We start from the raw sequence: 21,013 nt of genomic DNA on the forward strand, positions 1-21,013 counted from the left end.
CGGAATTCCGTATTTCATGCTAACCTGCTGTCACGAAGACGTGGCAGCTGTTAACTATGTCACGAGGACGTGGCGACTGCTAACCTTAGTTGTTGGTCTTTCCAATGCTTTTTGTTTAATTTTTGAGACCCTCTTTTTGAAGTTGCAAATGGTCGGACAATGTATGGCCAATGTGAACGGTAGTTTCACCCGTAGACGGGAAGTTGGTCAGCACTGAAACTCGTATAGTAAAAGGATGTCTAAGCTCAGTTCAAAGTCATCTAGGTCTCCTTGCCGCACTTAATAAGTTGTGGATACTAGGAAATTAACTCCATAGAGGCACACTAACAAGGTGGGGTCGCCCAAAGAAAATCACCCGAGAACTGGGCTACATTGCATTTTTGGATGTGGTCCCAGTGGTGAAAGATGGTCAGATGACAGTGAGAGTTCAATGGAAGCATCTCCTAAAATTTAGGAAACTGCTATTTTGGGCCATGAAATATGTTCGGGTCATTAGCTCCGGAATGACAAGAGAAACATTTCATTACTTTGCCGCTAAGTCAACTGAGCAACCGGTTGAGATATTTTTAGACCAGAAGGTCCAAAGCGGGGATTAATGCATGAGTGCCACTTGACACATTTTTGGGTATATTAGGGAGAAGCATTAAAACAAAACGTGGGCTGCATTTTTCAACCGTACGGTGGATTGTTGCAGGTACCAAAGCTATTGTGTGCTTGCCTACCCTCTATGTACAGTGAAGTGCAAGAATTGAAGCCTTGCTCAACATTCACTGCTCTCTCTCTCTCTCTCCCCTCCGTGCAATTATGTGATGCCCCACAAGAAAGCTTTTCATTTGACCTATGTACAGTTGTGTGAGTTCATGCACGATTGTCGAGGCAAGAGCCTCTTGCACAATTACTGGATTAGCTAGTTGCTAATCCCCCGCAGGTACAAGTGAATTCGGAGAGGTTTCACGTGAGAAATCTCGTCGGATTCCTTTCTTTCCACAACAATGCTCCTATTGAGCTGCAGTAGGTATCCACGCGTTTGTTCATAGCCAGCCATCTTATAGGGTTCCAACACGAGGCACGCGTGGCTCTCGTCCCACTTGTCCCATGCATGGTAGTGGATTGAGCTGAAGTTAGCCGCAGGGATATACTTAATCCAATTCCAGGTTTAGGTAATGGACTTCTTGAACGGTTGGTTCTTAGGCTTCTTGTTTACCAAGGAGCCTATCCAAGTGGATGAAACAGAGCGGTACTTGTTAAAATCCCTAGCTCGTCGTCGCCCACAGAATGTAGCTACGGGTGATGTTAAACTCGTGATGGAGAGACAACGTCCCCACGTAGGTCGACCTTGCTCCCTTCCCGACTAACATCCGCATTCCGGTGGCGAGACGAGACGCTACAAAGAATGGAGAACACACTTATCATGGGGCCCCATAATCTGCGCACCATTACAATCACTCAATATACGCACGCCTTAAACTCGATATATTTAAGAGTTGTTACTCAAGAGGGAACACACACACACACACACACACACGCACAGAGAGAGAGAGGGTATGAACAAATCTCTGCAACTGAAGCCCATGATGAATAACTACCCACCCTAGGCCCTTATATGTAGATTCACGGAGACTACCCTTAGGAGTAGGAGACCTACACATAGAGGATGCATACAGAGGCACCTCGTTACTTTTTACAGAGGGACTACTCAGGATGGTCCACCACATGTTACCCAGTACCCTCATCCCGGCATCCTTCTTGATCGAGTCATCTAGCTTGGCCACTCACTACATCCGAGGATGGGAGGATCTTCACATCATAGATGAGGTCTGCATCGGAGGCTACACAGCATTGTTGAGCAACATCGAGCAACCCCCCCCCCCCCAAAAAAAAAAAACCAAAGCTGACTATGGACATTGAGGCCATACTACAAAGACCCACGAGAGAGTTCATGGGATGATCACCATTGTATACTTTCTCTGTTGTACACCTCATTAACCCTCATGTGATTGCACCCCTCCCCATACGTTTTGAGATGATGTATTATGTGATGCAGACGATGTCGATGATGATGATGACGAGGATGTAGGATCAGCTTACATTTCTACCCACTCTAGGTACCCTCATTTATTTTTACTTTTATGTTCCCCACACATTGTACTACAATCACACATCGATGTAACCTTTTAATCTCATAGGTCATTTTGGCCTTTGAGGACGTTAATATCATAGTTACAGGGAATGGCCATTTTCAGGTCTCCGTTCCCCATTCCCATTCCAACTTCCTGTTCCGAATCCCCGTTCCGTGTTTTAGACGTAAGTATTCGTAACAAAGAATGGCATTTCACACCCGTTGCCGTTCCCCGTTCCGCTTTCCTGATTCCCGTTCCGGGTAACTATGGTTAATATAACATTTCATTTCATAATCTCTCTCTCTCTCTCTCTCTCTCTCTCTCTCTCTCTCTCTCTCTCTCTCTCTCTCTCTCTCTCTCTCTCTCTCCCCCAAAATTGATCTTATGAGCTCCACACACACACACACAGAGAGAGAGAGAGAGAGAGAGAGAGAGAGGGAGTTATTAACATCTTCTAGAGGCCGAATTCTCCTTACAAGACACAATGGTGTACATGTATGTGTCCTTTGGGTATCCCAAAAAAAGGACAAAAAGTACTGAAGTTAGACATATGGGCATAGAGTGTGAGAAGTTATGTACATTGTATACATGATATAGGCGGAGGAGATGAAGCTCTAGCTCAAATGGGTGTGAAGCAGTATGCTCATGATGATGGGAATGGGATCGTGCTAGCTAGGGTGGATTAAAGATAAACATCGTGCACATACATGAGTGTGTGTTGGCTAGATTATCACTCAAGAGAATTAGGTTCCAAAATCAATTAACTTGGACTCATAAACACGATCTTGAGTATTTGCTAAGCCATCACAAGCTCACCATAAACAAGGGAGATGTAATACAAAATAGAGTTGTTTTTATTCATTCATAGAATGAGCTTTAAGTACCTCTACAGCCTTGAACCACTGCATGTGGGATAATTCCACCTTTCCTCTCCTTGACTTTTACTCTAGGATTCTAGGACAAATCTCTCACCTTACAATCCTCCCCTTGAGGTTTGGACTAGGAAGATACAATGAAGGTTCTTTATCCACTAAGAACTCCACATGGTATCCACTAAGGATGTCAATACAAGAGGCATCCTCCCCTTGAACTTTGGGCTACAAGACGGTTCTTTATCCACTCAGCACAACACATGGTATCCACTAAGGATGTCAATACAAGAGGAATCTTCCCCTTGAACTTTGGGCTACAACTTGATGAAGAAACACAACACTCCATTCCAGGAGCACAGACGACGTACATCCTCAATCCAGGAGACCAATAGCATAACACTCCAACCCAGGAGCCACACACTCCAATCCAGGAGCAAAAAACAATGCTCTAATCCAAGAGCAAAATCTTTGATAAATGTCTGCTTTGCTTTAATCCAAGAGCACCTTCATCTTCTTCAATGTTGTTGTCACAAATGGGTGACGTGGCAACAGATACACACACCCTCTCCGGTTAGCTTGCAGTCCCGGAAAATCCGCAGACACGCTGACGTCGCAATGTACGCCTTTCCGTGATTTGAGGCGGAAATCCCGCTGACAGCAACTGACGTGGCAGTGCGTACGGAAAGGCTGTAAGGAATTCCAACTTTTGATCTACGCAAATTCTACGCGAGTCTAGGAGAAGCTTTTTGATAAATTGCTTTATTTTTAAGTTGCTTTAAAAGTTGGCAGCTTTTGGGGCTCTGCTTTTGGGCATCCCTTGTTGTAAACTTATAAATTAGTGGGTTGGGCTCTCACAACTCGGAGCATCTGGACGCAGAGTCTGAGAGTGAGCGCCTACCTACTCTCTTGTACTTTGTGCACTCAAATTAATACAAAAAGAAATACCAAAAGGGGGCGCCAGTCTTTGAGGCCAATATCTCTAGGCACGGAACTCCGTCGGGCCGTGTCGAATCAGTTGTGAATTGTAAACTGTTTTGAAGTGAATCTCTGTTGTGTCGCGGCTTGACTGAAGTGTCGAAGTCTATTAAAGTGATATCAAAGCGCGGCCGATTTCTCTTCTACCAGGAAATCCGATCCTTTTCTCGCGACACTTATGGATTCAAACAAAGATCAGTCAACTTCCTCTGCATCTGGGGATGCGGGAAGAGAACACGAAGAAGATTCTCACGAGGAGTACGGCCCGCCTCGGCCTACCCAGGCTGAGATTGAACAGATGGATCGTCGACAATTATTTGACGATGCGACAAAGATGAATGTTCAACCTTGCAAAGGATCCAAAATTTGAAAAATTTGTGACTCAGACATCCTTCGACGAAATGCACTCCCAATGGCGTAAGGCCACAAAACCATCCCTCAAACCGGCACTCAAAAAACCTCCTACTCCGAGGATGTTTACAGAGCAAGAATTGGAATTGGTGGTTGATACACGGATCACCCAACTTTTTGACGCCAACAACAAAGCCAAAAAGCACGACAAGCAAAAGAAAGTAATTGACTTCCCGGGTTATTTGGGTCGTCAATCTACTTTTGCCTCGGCATGAAAGCAGAAGAAGCATGTGCGATTTGAAGGAGTATCCAGTTCTTCTTCTTCATCTTCTTTTGATAGTTCTTCTAGCTCTTTTGACTCGAGCGAAGAAGACGGGAAAGGGAAAAAGGCAAGCAAAAAGCAAAGCTTCGGAAAGGGCAAGAAAAAGGCAAAGAAGCCTAAGTTTCGTCCACTTTTTGACAGTTCTACAGAGGACTCGTCTCCAGATAGTTCGGACTCAGATGACTTCAGATTTTATGCAAAGAAGAAGAATTTCTATAAAGCCAACCAGTATGACTTTCTGGAGAATAAAAGCAAGAAAGTTCGAGAATTTAAAGAAGGTGGACAGTCAATTAAATTTGACACTTTTGCTGGATTCCGAGATGCTTCGAGGGCTTTGGCCTTCATACAACACTTTGATATAGCTTTCTCTAAAGGGCATTACTCAGAGCACTCCAAGATTCGGAGGGCTACCTCTTACTTCAAGGAAAATGCTCGAACATGGTGGTCCACTCTTCTATTGAACAAGAAAGCGCCAGTTAAATGGCTGAAATTTAAAAGGCTTTTTATTTCTTCTTGGTTGACTGGGGAGTACGAACGCGACATACGAACTGCTTGGAATAATCTCCGGATGACCAAGAAAGATACTTTGGACGCATATTGCGAGAGATTTTAAAGCTCTTTTCTACCCGCTTCTTCATTTAAGAAGATCTCGTTTAAAGAACAGTTTGAGCGATTAGCTACGGACTTCCTACGGAGATCCAAGATCACTGCTTAGGACAAAAGTCAAATTCTATTCAAGAACTCATGAGTCATGCGAACTGGGTTTTGCCATACATTCATGCAGTTTGACTTACCCCACAGATGAGATCATGACGCAGAAAACCGAACAGACTTCTAAAAATGAAAGTAGAAAGAAGAAGAGCCCCCAAGATCAGAAAGATCACTTTTCGAGAGAGATCCAACTACATCAAAGAGGGGAAGTGTTTTGGATACGGGGAACCTGGGCACATCTCCGCGAAGTGCCCTAAAAAGGCACAGAAAGAACAAGATGAAGAAAGGCCAGAGAGTTTCAAAGCAACTGAGGAACGTGGACGAAAAGGCAAGATGAAAGCAAGACTGGTTCCAGATTGCATGGGTACTGACCCAAGCACGATTGATAAGAGTACAGAACTTTGCCGAGCTTGGGGCAAAGTGAAAGACCAAGAAGCCCTGATTTTCTTTGATGGAGGAGCCAAGGCCAACTTCATTTCACCTGAATTGGTGGCATGGCTCAAGATTACACCCGATCGGATGGGACCACAAGCAGAGGCAGTTCTAGCGGCACCCGGCAGGGACGTGGCCATTACACCTGTCATTGGTAAACTTCGGTTGCATTGTCAGGGGTATTTGGGGCACGAAGACTTCTACATAATGCCCTTGGAAGGTTGTGATGTTCTCCGCGTAGTCCCCTGGTACCATAAGAACAACGCCGTGGTCGATTATCAAGCGAAGAAAGCGACATTGACTACTGAAAAGGGCCGAACCATTGTACTTGATGTGAAACTTAAGGGCGAGTCTGTCCCTATTGTATCGGCTTCGACCGTTTTGAAATTAATGAAATCCTATCTGTTTGTTTACTCGATCTTTTTGAAAGAGTTGAATGATGGTCATAGGAAAAATATGTCTGACCTAAAAAAAGAACGCCAAAATTTTCTCCACACTCATGCCGATTGCTTTTCTGAGAGCCTGCTAGGCGAGTTGCCACCAGCTCATCTTAAGGATCATACCATTGATCTGATATCTAGAACCACAGCACCAAACCGACCACCTTACCGTGTGAGGCGAGCCGAGAATGAAGAGATTATGAACCAAGTGAAAGACCTCTTGGAAAAGGGTCTTATCCAGCCGAGTACTTAACCTTGCTGCTCTCCGGTATTGTTGGTTTTGAAGAAAGACGGATCTTAGAGAATGTGCATTGACTATAGAGCTCTCAACAAAATCACCACCAAGAACAGATTTTCAGTTCCCACGATCGATGATATTCTAAACTGACTATAGGGATCCTCTTGTTCCAGCACGATCGATTTGAAGAGTGGATATCATCTTATATCCGAATCGCGCGAGAGATGTCTACAAGACAGCTTTTCGAACAAACTTCGGTTTATTCGAGTTTTTGGTGATGCCTTTTGGGCTTACCAATGCTCCAGCGACCTTTAACCGAATGATGGACAAGATTTCACAGAGTCCAGATCTTTTGTTGGCACTTTCTTTGATGACATTATTGTCTTCTCCAAGGATGAGGCAGAACATAGAGAACATTTGCTATAGGTCTTTCACGCATTACGAGATCACAAGTTGGTAATGCAAAGAAGAGTGAATTTTTCCTACCAGAGATACACTTTTTGGGACACATCGTCTCATGCAAGCAGGAGTGGAGATGGACCCGGCCAAGATAGAGACTATCCGTGATTCGCCTGATTTGAAGAATGTCCATGAAGTTATAGCCTAACTATTAACTTATGCATAGTTAATTGAAAGATAATGCATAAGACTGATGCATTTCTAAACGTTCAATTTTATAGTTTATACACTTAATTTTTTAATAATTTTAAGATTATGAAAATTTTGATATATAGGAAGTTAGGTGTAGCGTAGCAACACATAGTGCAAACCCGAATTGGGGAGGGTTCAAATTACAGTCTCTCTTTGGAAAATTTTAGTAAAGTAATATTCAAGAAAAACAAGGTTACTTATATGTAAAAATGACCTTAGTTCTCAAGGAAATTACTAGGGAAATTGACCAGTTTAAAGTTTTAAGTGTATAACCTAAGTGCAGTACAAAGCGTGCTCGATAGGGCCAATTCATGAGAGCACTTAGCTAATTAGAAACATAACTGAAAGCAAGTCCTGAGAAATTTTAGTCCTCATGATTTCCTAGTTGTTAGAAGCATAAAACGATACATAAAGAAAGATAAGCAACTCTGCAATGCTGAAGTAGAAACTGAAAAATGAAAGCAGCACTAATTATCCAATTAGCTATACACACACAGTAAAATGGCAAGAGCTAAGCAAAGATATCGCTGGGAGGCTAGCCTGCTTATTTGATGGAAAGAATATTGTTGACTCTCGGGTTGGTGAAATATTTCCTGTGCCGGGGTGTATGCCCACAAATTGGCACTTCAATTTGCAAGTAACCGACTTAAGGACTCAACTAAATGCTTCAAATTGTGTCTAGTTGCTGCATCTCCAGTAATGCCACTAACATCTCCACTGATACTCTGCAAAAACAACAGCGACAATAAGCTCCAGAACACCCAGAATCGGTACAAATGCGTGTTTGTTGGTCTATGAGTCCAAATATAGTATTTATTAAATGTAGACATATAAATGCATGTGTGTATGAGAAATATACATTGAAAGATAGATATGGCATGCCAAACATCTCCACTCACTAGAAAGGCTGTCTGCTACTCGAGTACGACGCACAAGTGTAAAAGACTCTAACAGAGAGAACTTTCAATATCAAACCAACCTCAACATTCTTCAATGTCTTTGTTAGAGTCATAACAGACTGCCGGAGTAGCTCTCTATTCTCTGGAGTCAAGACAGAATCATTCAACATCCTGAGGTCCCCACTTGCGTCATTCAAAACCTTCAAGAGAACCTCAAGCTCTTTCAATAGACCACCGTTTTGTACGTCTTTTAGTAGAGGCTCAAGTTCTCCAACCAATGTGGTGACCTAAAAAATAAGAAAAAGAGGACCTCTGATTAGCTCAAACAAGTCTAAACACCAAAATCTCTCCTTTTGCTCATGAAAAAGGCAACAAAGAGGAATTAAAAAGAGCTTCACAAGAAATTACATGTACCTTGCTAAGAAGAGGTTTGGCGTCCTCGACAGTTTTGCCAACACGATCTGCCAAGCTGTATATCTGACTGATACCAATTTGATCAACTTCTTTTGCAAGCCTTGTGAATAGGCCCACCAGCTCATCTAGATTCACCCCTTGCTCCCCCTTAAGTCTTTGCCTGTCGCACACAATCATACCCTCTTCTGAGCAACGTGGATCAAGTGGGCCAACCGTGGGCTGTGGAAGCTGATTTGGTGGTGTTACATCTATGAGTGTGTCCATGAGAAGTCCAGACTGATTCACTTCCACCAAAGAGCCTCTAGGAATTACTATTTTGGCATCCAATATCTGTAACACACACAAAAGGACAACTTCTCAAATTATTTTATTACTTACAGCATGTACATCCTACTGATCTAGAGGCAAAGAAGCAAAAAAGATGAAAAATTTTCAGCAAAGGCTCTACATTATTTTTGCCATCAGTAATTTTAGAGAGATGCCATTTTGTGACTAAACAGAAATGAGGCATGATCACCAAACACTACACGAGATAGATGCCTTCTTCCTGCAACATTCCTTCATCGTTCTTTTGCAGACCCTGAATTATATCTTTTTAGAGAGGGGAATTGGCGACACTTGTTATCATCTATGTGGATAATCTTGTTATCAGATGTAGCCATGTCAAGCATATCCACTGGACAATGGAGACCCTAACCAAGCAGTTTGAGATGGCAAATCTTGGCTTCATTATTTTCTAAGACTAGAGACCTGCCAGACTGAACGGGGGTCTCTCTCTCTCAGCAGCGCTATAACCAGGAATTGTTGGGAGGCTTCTGGTATGACCGACTACAAGCCTATCTCTACACCCATGCATCCCAACCAGAAGTAGTCCCTGTATGACACCTCAGATGTAGCTAATGCTAGGAAGTATCAGGAACTGGTCAGGTCTCTCATTTGGTTGTTGATTCTTGGACATCTGTTTTGACATTAGTTTGCCAATGGGACTTCTCAATTCATTTATGCAAAAGCCCACCCAATCCCATCTTCAGCAAGATCTTACGCGGTCCGTGTGGCCGGGAGGTCCTCCCGCCATTTTGCTTCATGATATCAAAGCCGGCTTGGTTGCAATAAGGACCATGTGCACATCTATGGATTGGTTTGAGTCGAATTGTCACAAAGTGATGACGTGGCATGACCTAGGCAGATAAAGTTTTATCAAACTTACAAGGCTTGCCGAGTGGCCTATTTTTTAAGTCAGTTTCCACCAACTTATGGGGACCCTGTCCAATGGGGCGTAGGGACACTAGACATAAAAACACAGTCGGGCCACACACACACGAACAGGCACCCACGTTTTGCGTTGATGACGTGGCAAGCCGTACGGATTTCCGCAAAACGCGCTGGCTGCTGGCTGCGCTAGCTTTTGGAGCTAGATGCTTTTGGACTTGTCACTTTTCATGTACTGCTTTTGGGCCAAGGTCCTTTATAAGAATTGCCAGGGCCTCCTTCTCGCAGATTAGCTTGGGAGCACTGTTGGGAGAAGAGGACCCCCAAACATTGCACTTTATGAAGCATAATTCTCACGTGCACATGGCTCTATGTGCCACATGGGCATGCTTCATCGACTTCCAGAGCCAGTTTTCCACTTCTTCCTACATAGGAGTGTCTAGAATCCTAGGAGGATTAGTACCGACAATTTTGTGAACCTGTTCGCAGAACCTACATGTCCGGACGAGTCCATTAGATTAGTTTTTTCAAAGTTTAGATTAGCTTTTCCAAGCTTGGAACCCTATTGCATAAATGGTTTGTATATGCGAATTGACATATGTTATTACACTACGGTGGGCATCTAGCATGACGAGCATGTAGTTCTTGTCACAAAGTGATGATGTGGCATGACCAACTGGAAGAGAAATGGCCTAGTGGACAGAAACTGAACCGATCAACTTGAAGAACTTACGAGCATTCGTCGTGGGGCCAAAAACCCTAAAAACCCAAAGCTTGAACTCTAGAGGGATTTCTTGTAAATTGCGCTGACGACGTGGCAGTTGTACAAACACCCGCGTTTCGCACGTTTCGCGCTAATGAAATGGCAAGCTGTACCGATTTTCGCAAATCACGCTAGCTGATTTCAGCGCTAGAATTTGGGAGCAAAGGCTTTTAGGGTTCAGTGCTTTTCAACCTCATACTTTTGGGGCTCTGCTTTTGGGCATCCCTTGTATTGTTTATAAGAGCCATTGGACCTCACTCTGCAGAGCATCTCGATGCAGAGTCTAAGAGCAGAGACCCTTGGGAGTTGTACTCTACAGTGATCAATAATAGAGAAATACCAAAAGGGGCGCTTATCTTTGGGGCCAGTGTTTCTGGAAGCGGAACTCTGCCGTGCCGTGTTCTCTCTCTCTCTCTCTCTCTCTCTCTCTCTCTCTCTCTCTCTCTCTCTCTCTCTCTCTCTCTCTCTCTATATATATATATATATATATATATATATATATATATATATATATATATATATATATATATATATATATATATATATAAAACTTCAGTGATTTTGAAGTTTTTGTTCATGTGTTGCTATTGATTTCAAGCTTGGAGTGCCCAAGCATGTGACAGTTCTAGAACTGTCACAGGCTTGGGCACTCCAAGCGAGAAATCAATAGCAACACATGAACAAAAACTTCAAAATCACTGAAGTTTTATATATATATATAAAACTTCAGTGATTTTGAAGTTTTTGTTCATGTGTTGCTATTGATTTCAAGCTTGGAGTGCCCAAGCATGTGACAGTTCTAGGTTAGAGGAATCCAACGAGCCATTCCTCGCGTCGATCGGATTCCTAGGTGGGCAAATGTGAGACAGTTTCACCCAAACTTACACCCCCTAACCTAACTTATTAATAAATCGATTTATTCATTTATTTGTTGGATCTGGTGAACACTTTGCCCTACCCAAGCCATAATAAATTTATGGCCTATTCTTACCTATAAAGGGAGGTAGAGAGCTAGCGTTTATGGCAGATTGAGGAAGCGCTAGCAGATAGAGCTAACCAGCCCTAGCGCTACCAGAATCCAGCAGATCAGCTAGTGTTTTCAGCTTTCAGCCCATTCCCTCGCGGAAGGTGTGAGATCTGCTAGCACTAGCCCATTCCAGATGCGGTTCCGTACTTTGGCAGCCCATTGAGCTTCCCCTCAGCTATTCCCTCGCCGGCATCGAGGGCTCCACTCCTGTCCATTGTTGCTAAATTGGCTTTATCTGACAGGAAAATAATTCTTAATGGATTATTGGATTTATAAGTGAAAGGGTTTTCTCCCTTCGAACACCAAGAAAAATAATTCTAAATGAATTATTGGAATTTTAAATGAGAGGGTTTTTCTCACTGGAGACATCTTAGTACAGAGTATTCCTAGTGCGTCATTCAAAGTAATGACGGGAGCACTAACAACGGGAATATCTGTAAGGCCACCAAGAACCAGCACTTCTGATGCGTCACATCAGATGGGTGACAAGGAGCATCGGGAAGAAGTATCCCACCATCCGGGAGCGGACATCTCTGATGCGTCATAGGATGGGTGACATAGAGCATCGTGAAGGAGATTGTACCGTAAGTTCGGTAGGAAAGGACTAAGTGATGGGTATTCCTGATGCGTCACAAGGTGGGTGATGGGTGCATCGAAAAGGAGCTATCCATAGTCGAGAGGAAATTCCAAACTATGTTAGAATTGTGCACCAGGAAAAGAAAGCACTTGAATGAAGATGGGTTCAAAGAAAACTTTTAGGAAAAACATATGCTTTCTAAGGAAGTGAAATTGCTTTTTGGAAAAGCAGATGCTTTACCGCGAGAAAGTCTATGTCTGCATTGCAACTGTGCATGTGATTGCATCCAGGGACACTTGGGAAGTGCTATGAAAGCATTGTTTTTAATTGACAAGGTTTTGTTGAGTTTTTGGGTAGATTCAGACTATTATAGATTCGTCGGCCGCCAACTTAATAAGTGGGCAGCCATCTGATAAATAAGGCAATAGATCAGCCAACGTTTTCTCTCTCTCTGTTTTTGGCAGAACAACGCCTAATAAATAAAAATAAAAAAATATTTATAAAAAAGGCCGCGATCTCTACGCGAGCAGCCTGGGTTCAGCTATTTGTGCCCGTGACCAGGAGCTATAAAAGCATCACATGATCAGATTTTGCAAGAAGGAGATGCTGCTACAAATTTCATCCACAAAGAAGACGTTGCCGGTGATGCCCATGGCTGCCCCAAGTGTACCAGATGTCGCCAAGACCCACAGCGCGAGTTCCCTCGCGAAGAAGTGCCTACGGAGCTTGTTTCCATCGCGACAAGTTGCTGTTTTTCTCTGTTTTCAGCCCATAAACATCGCAGACGGAACTGATTTACCAGAAGGAACCCGAGAACACACCTCTTTCGTGTGTAGGATTGGAAGAGAGGATTTTCTATGTAGAGATCTCTTCCGGGGAATTGCTTTCTGAGAACCGAGCGTTGAGATTGTGAAGGTAATGATTTTCATGTTATGATCTCTGAGTATTTGATTGCAGGTGTACTTCATCTTCGTGAGGGAGTAGGAGCAGAGGAAGGCATGAGCCTCTGCAAGAGAAAGCACTATAAGGAACTAGAGCCAGATCAGCCCAAGGGTTTCGTACCCGAGTTTGGGAAGTAGATCCACGGATCGGAGAAAGGTAGTCTCTCGAGTTGTGATCCGACATTTGAGATTCCCAAGTAAGGACTCTGTGTCCAGGAAAGCAAAGTTATTCTTAAGGAAGAGGACGGAAACAGAGTTAGAAAAGAGTTGCAGGGATGCCATGCCCTGAGTTTGGAAGGTGAGATCCAGAGGCGAGAACTTTGATTCTCGAGGATTTGGAATAAGGAACGGAAGTTCCTTGGAATAGGGTTTTGCCCTAGGAATAGGAACAGAAGACCCTTGAACTTTAAGTAAGAGGGCACGTTTTTTTATCAAAGTTACATCTTTGAGGAAATCATAAAGTGCATTGTTGTTTGCTCTTTTGCACGAGGTATGGTTATGTCTAACCGGGACTACTCACTCTCGAGTGTTTATGAGAGCAGGATCAAATTGAAACATTGATTTCTCAGATGAATTGGTTCGCTCAACTAGCCAGAAGGTCAACTATTGATCTGGTATCCGGTAATTCTCCAACAAATTACATGCTATTACGGGTAGGACGGCAGAAAGGAAGGAACCATTCTGACATTTCAAGCAGAGTAAAAGTTTTCGCTAAGCTTGAGGCCTAAACCAATTAATGGAAGCTATGGTAGTGCTTTTCGCACAAGTGAATGAACACTCTCTTTACAAGGGAAAGAACAAATGACAACTACGGCCTATGCTCGAGGACTCCAAGTCCTATTTTCTTTGATGATCGGGTTTTGCTCTAAGATCGAGCCAAGGGATCGTCAGGTGAGCGTCTTCGCTCTAAGGATCTTATGAAGGGAAGGTAATTTCCCAGGTTCACCAAAACTCTAACACAACTTAAGAATTATGTACACCTTTGGGTACATGGATAACACACGAAGATGCAGACCCATGCCAAGGTGGGTCATCTATCAGGCGAATTTTTTTCTTGCTAAACGGAATCAGAAGAACAAACTTCCTTTTCAGGAACTGGGCGGCAGTTTGTTATACTCTCTTGAGCGTATTTTTGCGCGCAAGGATATTCCAACAAGAGAATCTCTATTTTGAGATGTGTTTGGTAGAAGGAATTTGAGTCTCTCTACGGAGAAGAGGTTTTCTGATGGTGGTTGATAATTGAGTACTGTAAGGTGCAGCGGAATGAATGTTTGAACTTGGCTCAAGATGAGTGCTCCGTACTGTGCTCAAGGTTCCTTTTCGTTCTTATGGAAGGTAGAGCCTTTTGTTCTTAATGAGAGAGTGCAATGATCACAAACAAGTGAATGGACATTGTGCGTGAAAGTGTATGAGACTGAGAGATAGAGAGAGAAGAGAAATACGACACCAGATACGTTGTAAAACCCTCCTCCAAAGGCCCCACTCTCGTCGGCGAGAGTGGTCTACTATTGATTGCACAAACGGGTACAAACCGAATGCATGTGATTGATGCAAGTCTACGCTATGTCGGTGTCGACGACGGGAATGGCAAGACCGACGCTATGGCTGAAATCTGTATCTGCTGTCCAAAAACGTTCAAGGCTGAAATCTGCTGCAAATCAAAAACGCTGAATTGGGGCTGATTTCTGCTGCTGAAAAACGCTGGATTGGGGGCTGAAACTGCAGGTCGTTAGGGCTGAAAACTGATGGTCTTCATCCGCTGAAAATTGCAGGTCTTGGGGCTGAAAATCGCCATGCACAAGGGAGGGCGATCTGGCTCCAAAAACGCTAGGCTGCAATTCTGGAAAACGCTATATGCTTGAGGACGTCTGGCGATGAGGCTAGGATGAAAACGCTAGGCCTGGGATCTGTTGGGCGATGGCTACCTACTGAAGAAATCGCCTTTTGCTGAGGTTGATGACAAACGCTAGGAAAAGTGGTCCTTGCTTGGAGGGAAAATCGCCACCAAGGGGTTCTTGCTTGAGAAGTTGCATGTTAAGCGGTGGAGCTCCTTCTGCCTCTTCTACCAATTAGTGCTAGTCTAGGTTTGCTTATATACAAACTTACTCAATTTGCCCTACCTGCTTTCCAACAAAAGTCACTTAAAAATAATAAGTGAAAAATGTCAAAAATAGGGAAAATAGGCTAAATGCACTCGAAAATTCCCCTTAAGGATTCTGATGGATTCTGATGGGAATGCTTATGAACATGCTGTGTGTGAGCAACCAGAGGATATGCATCTACACTAAGTGACTGGGCATGCACGGTCTGCGAACAGACTCACAAAAGTGCCAAATCACTTCTAAATCTAGACTGACTGGACTGACTGAACCCTTGTCGTGTTGTAGCTTGTCCACGGACACATAGGGTTGGATGTGTCACGTGACATCCCCTCCTTTTCAAAGTGAGGTACTAGTACCGAACCGTATGGCGTTGAGGAAGATCGCCCATAGCATCCGAAATCTTGGAAGGGACTCTTCGTCGGCCCACTCTGATGTGTGGGTCGTGCAATACTTGAACTTCATAAAGGTCTGCAATGCTTGCTTCTTTGGGCCGCGCTGAAAGCGACACAAAGTCTTCTATGGCTTCTTCAATGCTTCAACTTCGTCTAGAGTCATGCTTCTTTCTTCTTCAAGAATCTCCATGGCTGAAAATTCTTGAAACCGCTTCCAACACAAAAACATGAACATACCTATTCCATGTAAAGTGACTGGAAAAAATCTTGTCTTTCTCAACGACTCTGCATGCAATGTAGATGAACAAATAGACGGAGTGTCAAACCGTTCACAACACACACACAAACAATGAGATCGAATCTTGTCGTGCCGATCTAAATCAATCAACTCTGGCAATTCACAACGGAAATGCCCATGCTTGGTGCACATACTTTCATGTGCTCGTTCTACGAATGTGTCATGCCAAGGAAGAGACATGGAATGTGAATTCCTTGAATGCATACTTTTCAGCTTTTCATGAACAATCCGCATACATCCGTGCTCATTCATGGGTGAAACGTGCTCAACGTACAATATGTCATGCCTAGGAAAAGGGATCACATAAAGACGCTGACTAAAATGCACGAAACGATCACGAATGAAACACTCGTACAATGCGTGCGTACTAATCATGCGAACACATAGTACTTCCTGTAAGGGTTCTTTGGACCTAGGCTTGATAGCCAAGATCGCTTCTTCTTGAGGGGGTTCTTTGGACCTCGACTCGAGAGCCAAGATCGATCCTTCGAGATTGATTGAATTTGGAACGAGGTTAGCTGCGCTAGAAAAAGCATCCACTAACACATCATTCTTGTGAACAATGACATCATCTTCATGCAAATCATCATGCTTGTGAGAAATCACATCTTGATCATGCAAATCATCATGCTTGTCATTGTCATCCAAATCATCATGCAAATCATTGGCATCCAAATCATCATGCTCATCATTTTCAATCAACTCATCATGCTTCTCATAATCATGCAAATCCTGTGTGTCATGCTTTGGAGAAGAAGAGACTGAGAGAGTCCTTTTCTCGAATCTCTTGCATCTGTGCCTGCACTTCAGAAAAGAGTCGCAAGAACTCTTTCATGTGTTGGTCGCTCTGTTCTTGTCTTGCTTTGACTGCCTTTCTTTCTGGTTCTTTTTCTGCTTTTCTTTCTGCGTGTCTGCAATCCGTTTCTGCTATTCTTTCTGCGTGTCTGCAATCCATTTCTGCTGGCCTTTCTTTGGCTTCCAAGCGCGCTTGCTCGCGCTCACACGCTATGGATGTCATTCTTTCTTCTCGTTCTAACTTCCTTGCTTCGCGTTCTAACTTCCTTTCCATAAACAATTGCTCCATCTCCTCCATAGGAGTTAGTGCAATCCTTGACGTAGATGGAGAAGGGGGAGAGTCCAAAAAACCTCCTGGTGGGGAAAATTCTTCTTCGCCTCTCTCATGCTCATCACCTGTATGCGAAGTATCCATTCCGCTTCGGGTGATGACCATGCACTATGATCTTTGGTTCTTAAGTTCACGAGGAACATGGGTTCTTGAGGGTCTTGGGTTCTTGGGTTCTTGAGGGTCTTGAGGTTCTTGAGGGTTTTCTTTCGCTTGCAATCTGTGTTAGAGAAGGATCTTCTCTTCACCCGAGTTCTGCTCTTTTCCGCGGGTGCACCCATTGGCGACCTTGCGCTCCCACCAAGGTTGCTTTTTCCCACCTCACATCGATTGGCCGGCCGCTAAGTACACGGTCCGCTCTCAATGAGTGAAAAGAGGCACAAGGGGAGGCTGGACAAGCCCTTCTTTCCTGGGATTCCTGTCACTCTTCAAAAACACGATTAGGAATCGACACGCCCAAGCAAACTTGAGTTCGTGCAACTGAAACAAGCCCAAAAAAAAAAAAAAAAAAAAAAAAGCTTGTCATTCTTGTGGTTCTTTCCTTCAGTGATACAGAACACTGCCAAAGCTCTGAGTACCAATGTTAGGTGTAGCAGAATGAATGTTTGAACTTGGCTCAAGATGAGTACTCCGAACTATGCTCAAGGTTCCTTTTCGTTCTTATGGAAGGTAGAGCCTTCCGTTCTTAATGAGAGAGTGCAATGATCACAAACAAGTGAATGGACACTGTGCGTGAAAGTGTATGAGACTGAGAGATAGAGAGAGAAGAGAAATACAACACCAGAGACGTTGTAAAACCCTCCTCCAAAGGCCTCACTCTCGTCGACGAGAGTGGTCTACTATTGATAGCACAAACGGGTACAAACTGAATGCATGTGATTGATGCAAGTCTAGGCTATGTCGGTGTCGACGACGGGAATGGCGAGACCGACGCTATGGCTGAAATCTGCTACTCTTTATCTGCTGTCCAAAAACGCTCAAGGCTGAAATCTGCTGCAAATCAAAAACGCTGAATTGGGGCTGATTTCTGCTGCTGAAAAACGCTGGATTGGGGGCTGAAACTGTAGGTCTTTAGGGCTGAAAACTGATGGTCTTCAGCCGCTGAAAATTGCAGGTCTTAGGGCTGAAAATCGCCATGCACAAGGGAGGGCAATCTGGCTCCAAAAACGCTAGGCTACAATTCTGGAAAACGCTATATACTTCAGGACTTCTGGCGATGAGGCTAGGATGAAAACGCTAGGCCTTGGATCTGCTGGGCGATGGCTACTTGCTGAAGAAATCGCATATGCTGAGGTTGATGAAAAACGCTAGGAAAGGTGGTCCTTGCTTGGAGGGAAAATCGCCACCAAGGGGTTCTTGCTTGAGAAGTTGCTTGTTGAGCGGTGGAGCTCTTGCAGCCTCTTCTGCCAATTAGTGCTTAGCCTAGGTTTGCTTATATACAAACTTACTCAATTTGCCCTACCTACTTTCCAACAAAAGTCACTTAAAAATAATAAGTGAAAAATGTCAAAAATAGGGAAAATAGGCTAAATGCACTCGAAAATTCCCCTGAAGGATTCTGATGGATTCTGATGGGAATGCTTATGATCATGTTGTGTGCAACTAGAGGATATGCATACACTAAGTGACTGGGCATGCACGGTCTGCGAACAGACTCATAAAAGTGCCGGATCACTTCTAAATCTAGACTGATTGGACTGACTGAACCCTTGTCGTGTTGTTGCTTGTCCACAGACACATAGGGTTGGATGTATCAAGTGACAAGTACGCTATGTGCTTTTACCATTAAAGCAACAACTTTTGGTTTCCGTATATGTTTCTCCATGAGCAAGTCAAGTAGCATTTATACGCTGCTAGAAAAAATTAGAACTATTATGTTCGTAAGAATATAACTCGCCAACCGTTTTAAAATTGTAAGAATTACCTTAACCACATATGGGAGAACATCATTGAGATCTAGAGCGGGTTGGCCGAGTTTGAACTTATGTTCACAGAATGGTATGGCTAGAATTTTATCTGCCTAAGAGTTTGCGAGAGTCCTAGATGCTTGCAAGGATGGCCTCCGTAAGGAAGAGACGCCAATGGGCGTCAGGAAAACACTGTTGGTGGTAATAACTCGCAGGAGGAAAAAATTGGAAGGAAGTGCCGCCGTGCACAAGGAATCTTCGAATTAGAACCGTCGCCGACGTTGAGCGACGGCTCGGAACAAGAACCTTCTTGAAGGTGATTGCAGACTTTGTTAGTGAAAGAAAGACATCGTGATTTGTCATAAAATCTAATATCTAAACAACCCAAATGATTTTCTCATATTAAATTGATCACTTAATGTGGGAGAATAAATGGGAACAAGTGTTAAGATATAGATATGTGCTTATAGATCTATCTCAACACGGGGCCAATAGTAAAGGGGCCCAAATGGGAGATGGTCTATCAAGAGCAAGGCTAACCAATGGAGCATAAGACCTTAGGGTTAGCTTCATTGAAGACCTCCAATAATGTGTAAAAGTCCTTTGACCTTAGGTAAGCTAGGGCTGAGGTTGAGGTGGGAACCCGGCCCAAGCTCGAGGTGCTTGTCATGCTTGAGGTGCTTGTCCTGCTTGAGGTGCTTGTCATGCTTGAGGTGCTTGATTAAGATGCTTGAGGTGCTTGACTGGCTCCATGCTTGAGGTGCTTGACTTGGTGCATGATTAAGGTGCTTGAGGTGCCTTGAGAAGCTTGCCTGAGATGCTTGTGGGAACACCCCCTACTTCAAGTGCTTAGTCATGCTTGATGACTAAGGGGCTTGCTCATCCAAAGTCAAAAATATCCCTACAAGGAGGGGGGCGAGCCTTCAAGGGGGGGGATGAGAGAGAGCACACACACACACACACACAAGGGAAGCCCCAGCTTGAAGAGGCAGCAAGGACACTTGTCAAGTTCCTTCCCATGTTGCCCTCATGGTGTGCCTGAAGCCTATTGGTTGGCCACCCAAGGGGTCCAATGAGCTACAAGGGGACGTCGACCCAAGCAAGCTAGGGGGGTGCTTAGGGGGTATACTCACCCACACACACTCACAAACACTCTCATTGTGTACTATGCAATGTGCAAGAGCTGCCTCTCCTTCTCCAAGCAAGTAGAGGTTGAGAGCCTACACCAACACTCTTGGCGATGGAGTGCAAATCCATCCAAGAGCCATGCTTCAATGCTTGAGCTTGCCTTCTATTTCTTCTTCATTACTATGCTATTATGTATGCTAGCACAAGAGTTGTGATAAGTGAGGAACTAGCTCTTTCTCGTATAAAATGTTTCTTCTTCCTCTTCCCTACCCTCATTCCCTGCTAGCTCTCTCCACCTTCGAAGGTGTTTGAGGTCTTGGGACTGAGGCTTGGTATAGTTAAAGCTTTCTTCAAGTTTAGGTTATGCTATGATGGTGATGCATGAAGCTTTCCATCTTCATTGCTTCACCTAGGTCACAAGGAACACAAAGAATGTATTGTAACAAGTCTCTCTTTATGGGAGAAATCATAATACAAATGCCTATTGGAGGGGGGACCGGCTCCACATAAATCCGGTCCTCAACTGTTGTCATGTTCTCTAAATTCTCTCTCTTGCAAAAGTATTGTCCATGCCAAGTTAACTAATTGCTATAATTATGGTGCTATCTTCAATTTTGTCTACCCGCTATGGTCACAAAATCATTTCTTGAAAGTACTCTCATTAAATTCCGCTACTCTCAAATTGATTAGGCAAATTCCATTACATTGGTATCAGAGCATTTGGTTTCTCTTTTCTTGCTTAAGAAGAGAGGTCCTTAAGTAGCCTATAAATGGTTGATGTTGTTAATTATAATAGAGTAAGTGGAACTGGGATCTAATATCGGTTTTGTTAAGCCCACTATGTGGGGGATGGTGCACACCTCGGGAGCTTTAGACTTAATAATGGAGTCTTTTTAGACTTGCCTACGGCTTTACAATTATTGAGCCATAAGAAGTCCGAAAGGAGCTAGCCCTTGGCAACTCTGCTATGTTAGACCTACTCCTCTACTCTCTATAATTAACCACTTTGAGCCGTGGGTGTAGATACTTAAGAGCCGATTTTCAAAGGCTAAGAGGAGTGGCAACTAAGGTTTTGAAATGCCAAAGCATACACTAAGTATAAACATAAATTTTGTTAACAT

At 43.7% G+C, this 21,013-nt stretch overlaps 1 protein-coding gene across 1 annotated transcript in view; it reads right to left on the reverse strand.

Annotated features, from left to right (window-relative positions):
- Nucleotides 1-7,554: 7,554 nt before the first annotated feature.
- ABCI15 (trigalactosyldiacylglycerol2) overlaps nucleotides 7,555-21,013 on the reverse strand; it is a 55,599-nt gene continuing 42,140 nt past the window's right edge. The window contains exons 2-4 of the mRNA XM_086521958.1: nucleotides 8,426-8,755; nucleotides 8,092-8,298; nucleotides 7,555-7,837 (exon numbers count right to left, since the gene is read on the reverse strand). Coding sequence (XP_086378084.1) covers nucleotides 7,739-7,837; nucleotides 8,092-8,298; nucleotides 8,426-8,755 — 636 coding nt within the window. The 3' untranslated portion in view covers nucleotides 7,555-7,738. The remainder of the gene's footprint in view (nucleotides 7,838-8,091; nucleotides 8,299-8,425; nucleotides 8,756-21,013) is intronic.

The sequence above is a fragment of the Adiantum capillus-veneris genome, chromosome 10 (genome assembly GCF_014529385.1).
Source record: "Adiantum capillus-veneris isolate H3 chromosome 10, ASM1452938v2, whole genome shotgun sequence".
NCBI lineage: Eukaryota > Viridiplantae > Streptophyta > Polypodiopsida > Polypodiales > Pteridaceae > Adiantum > Adiantum capillus-veneris.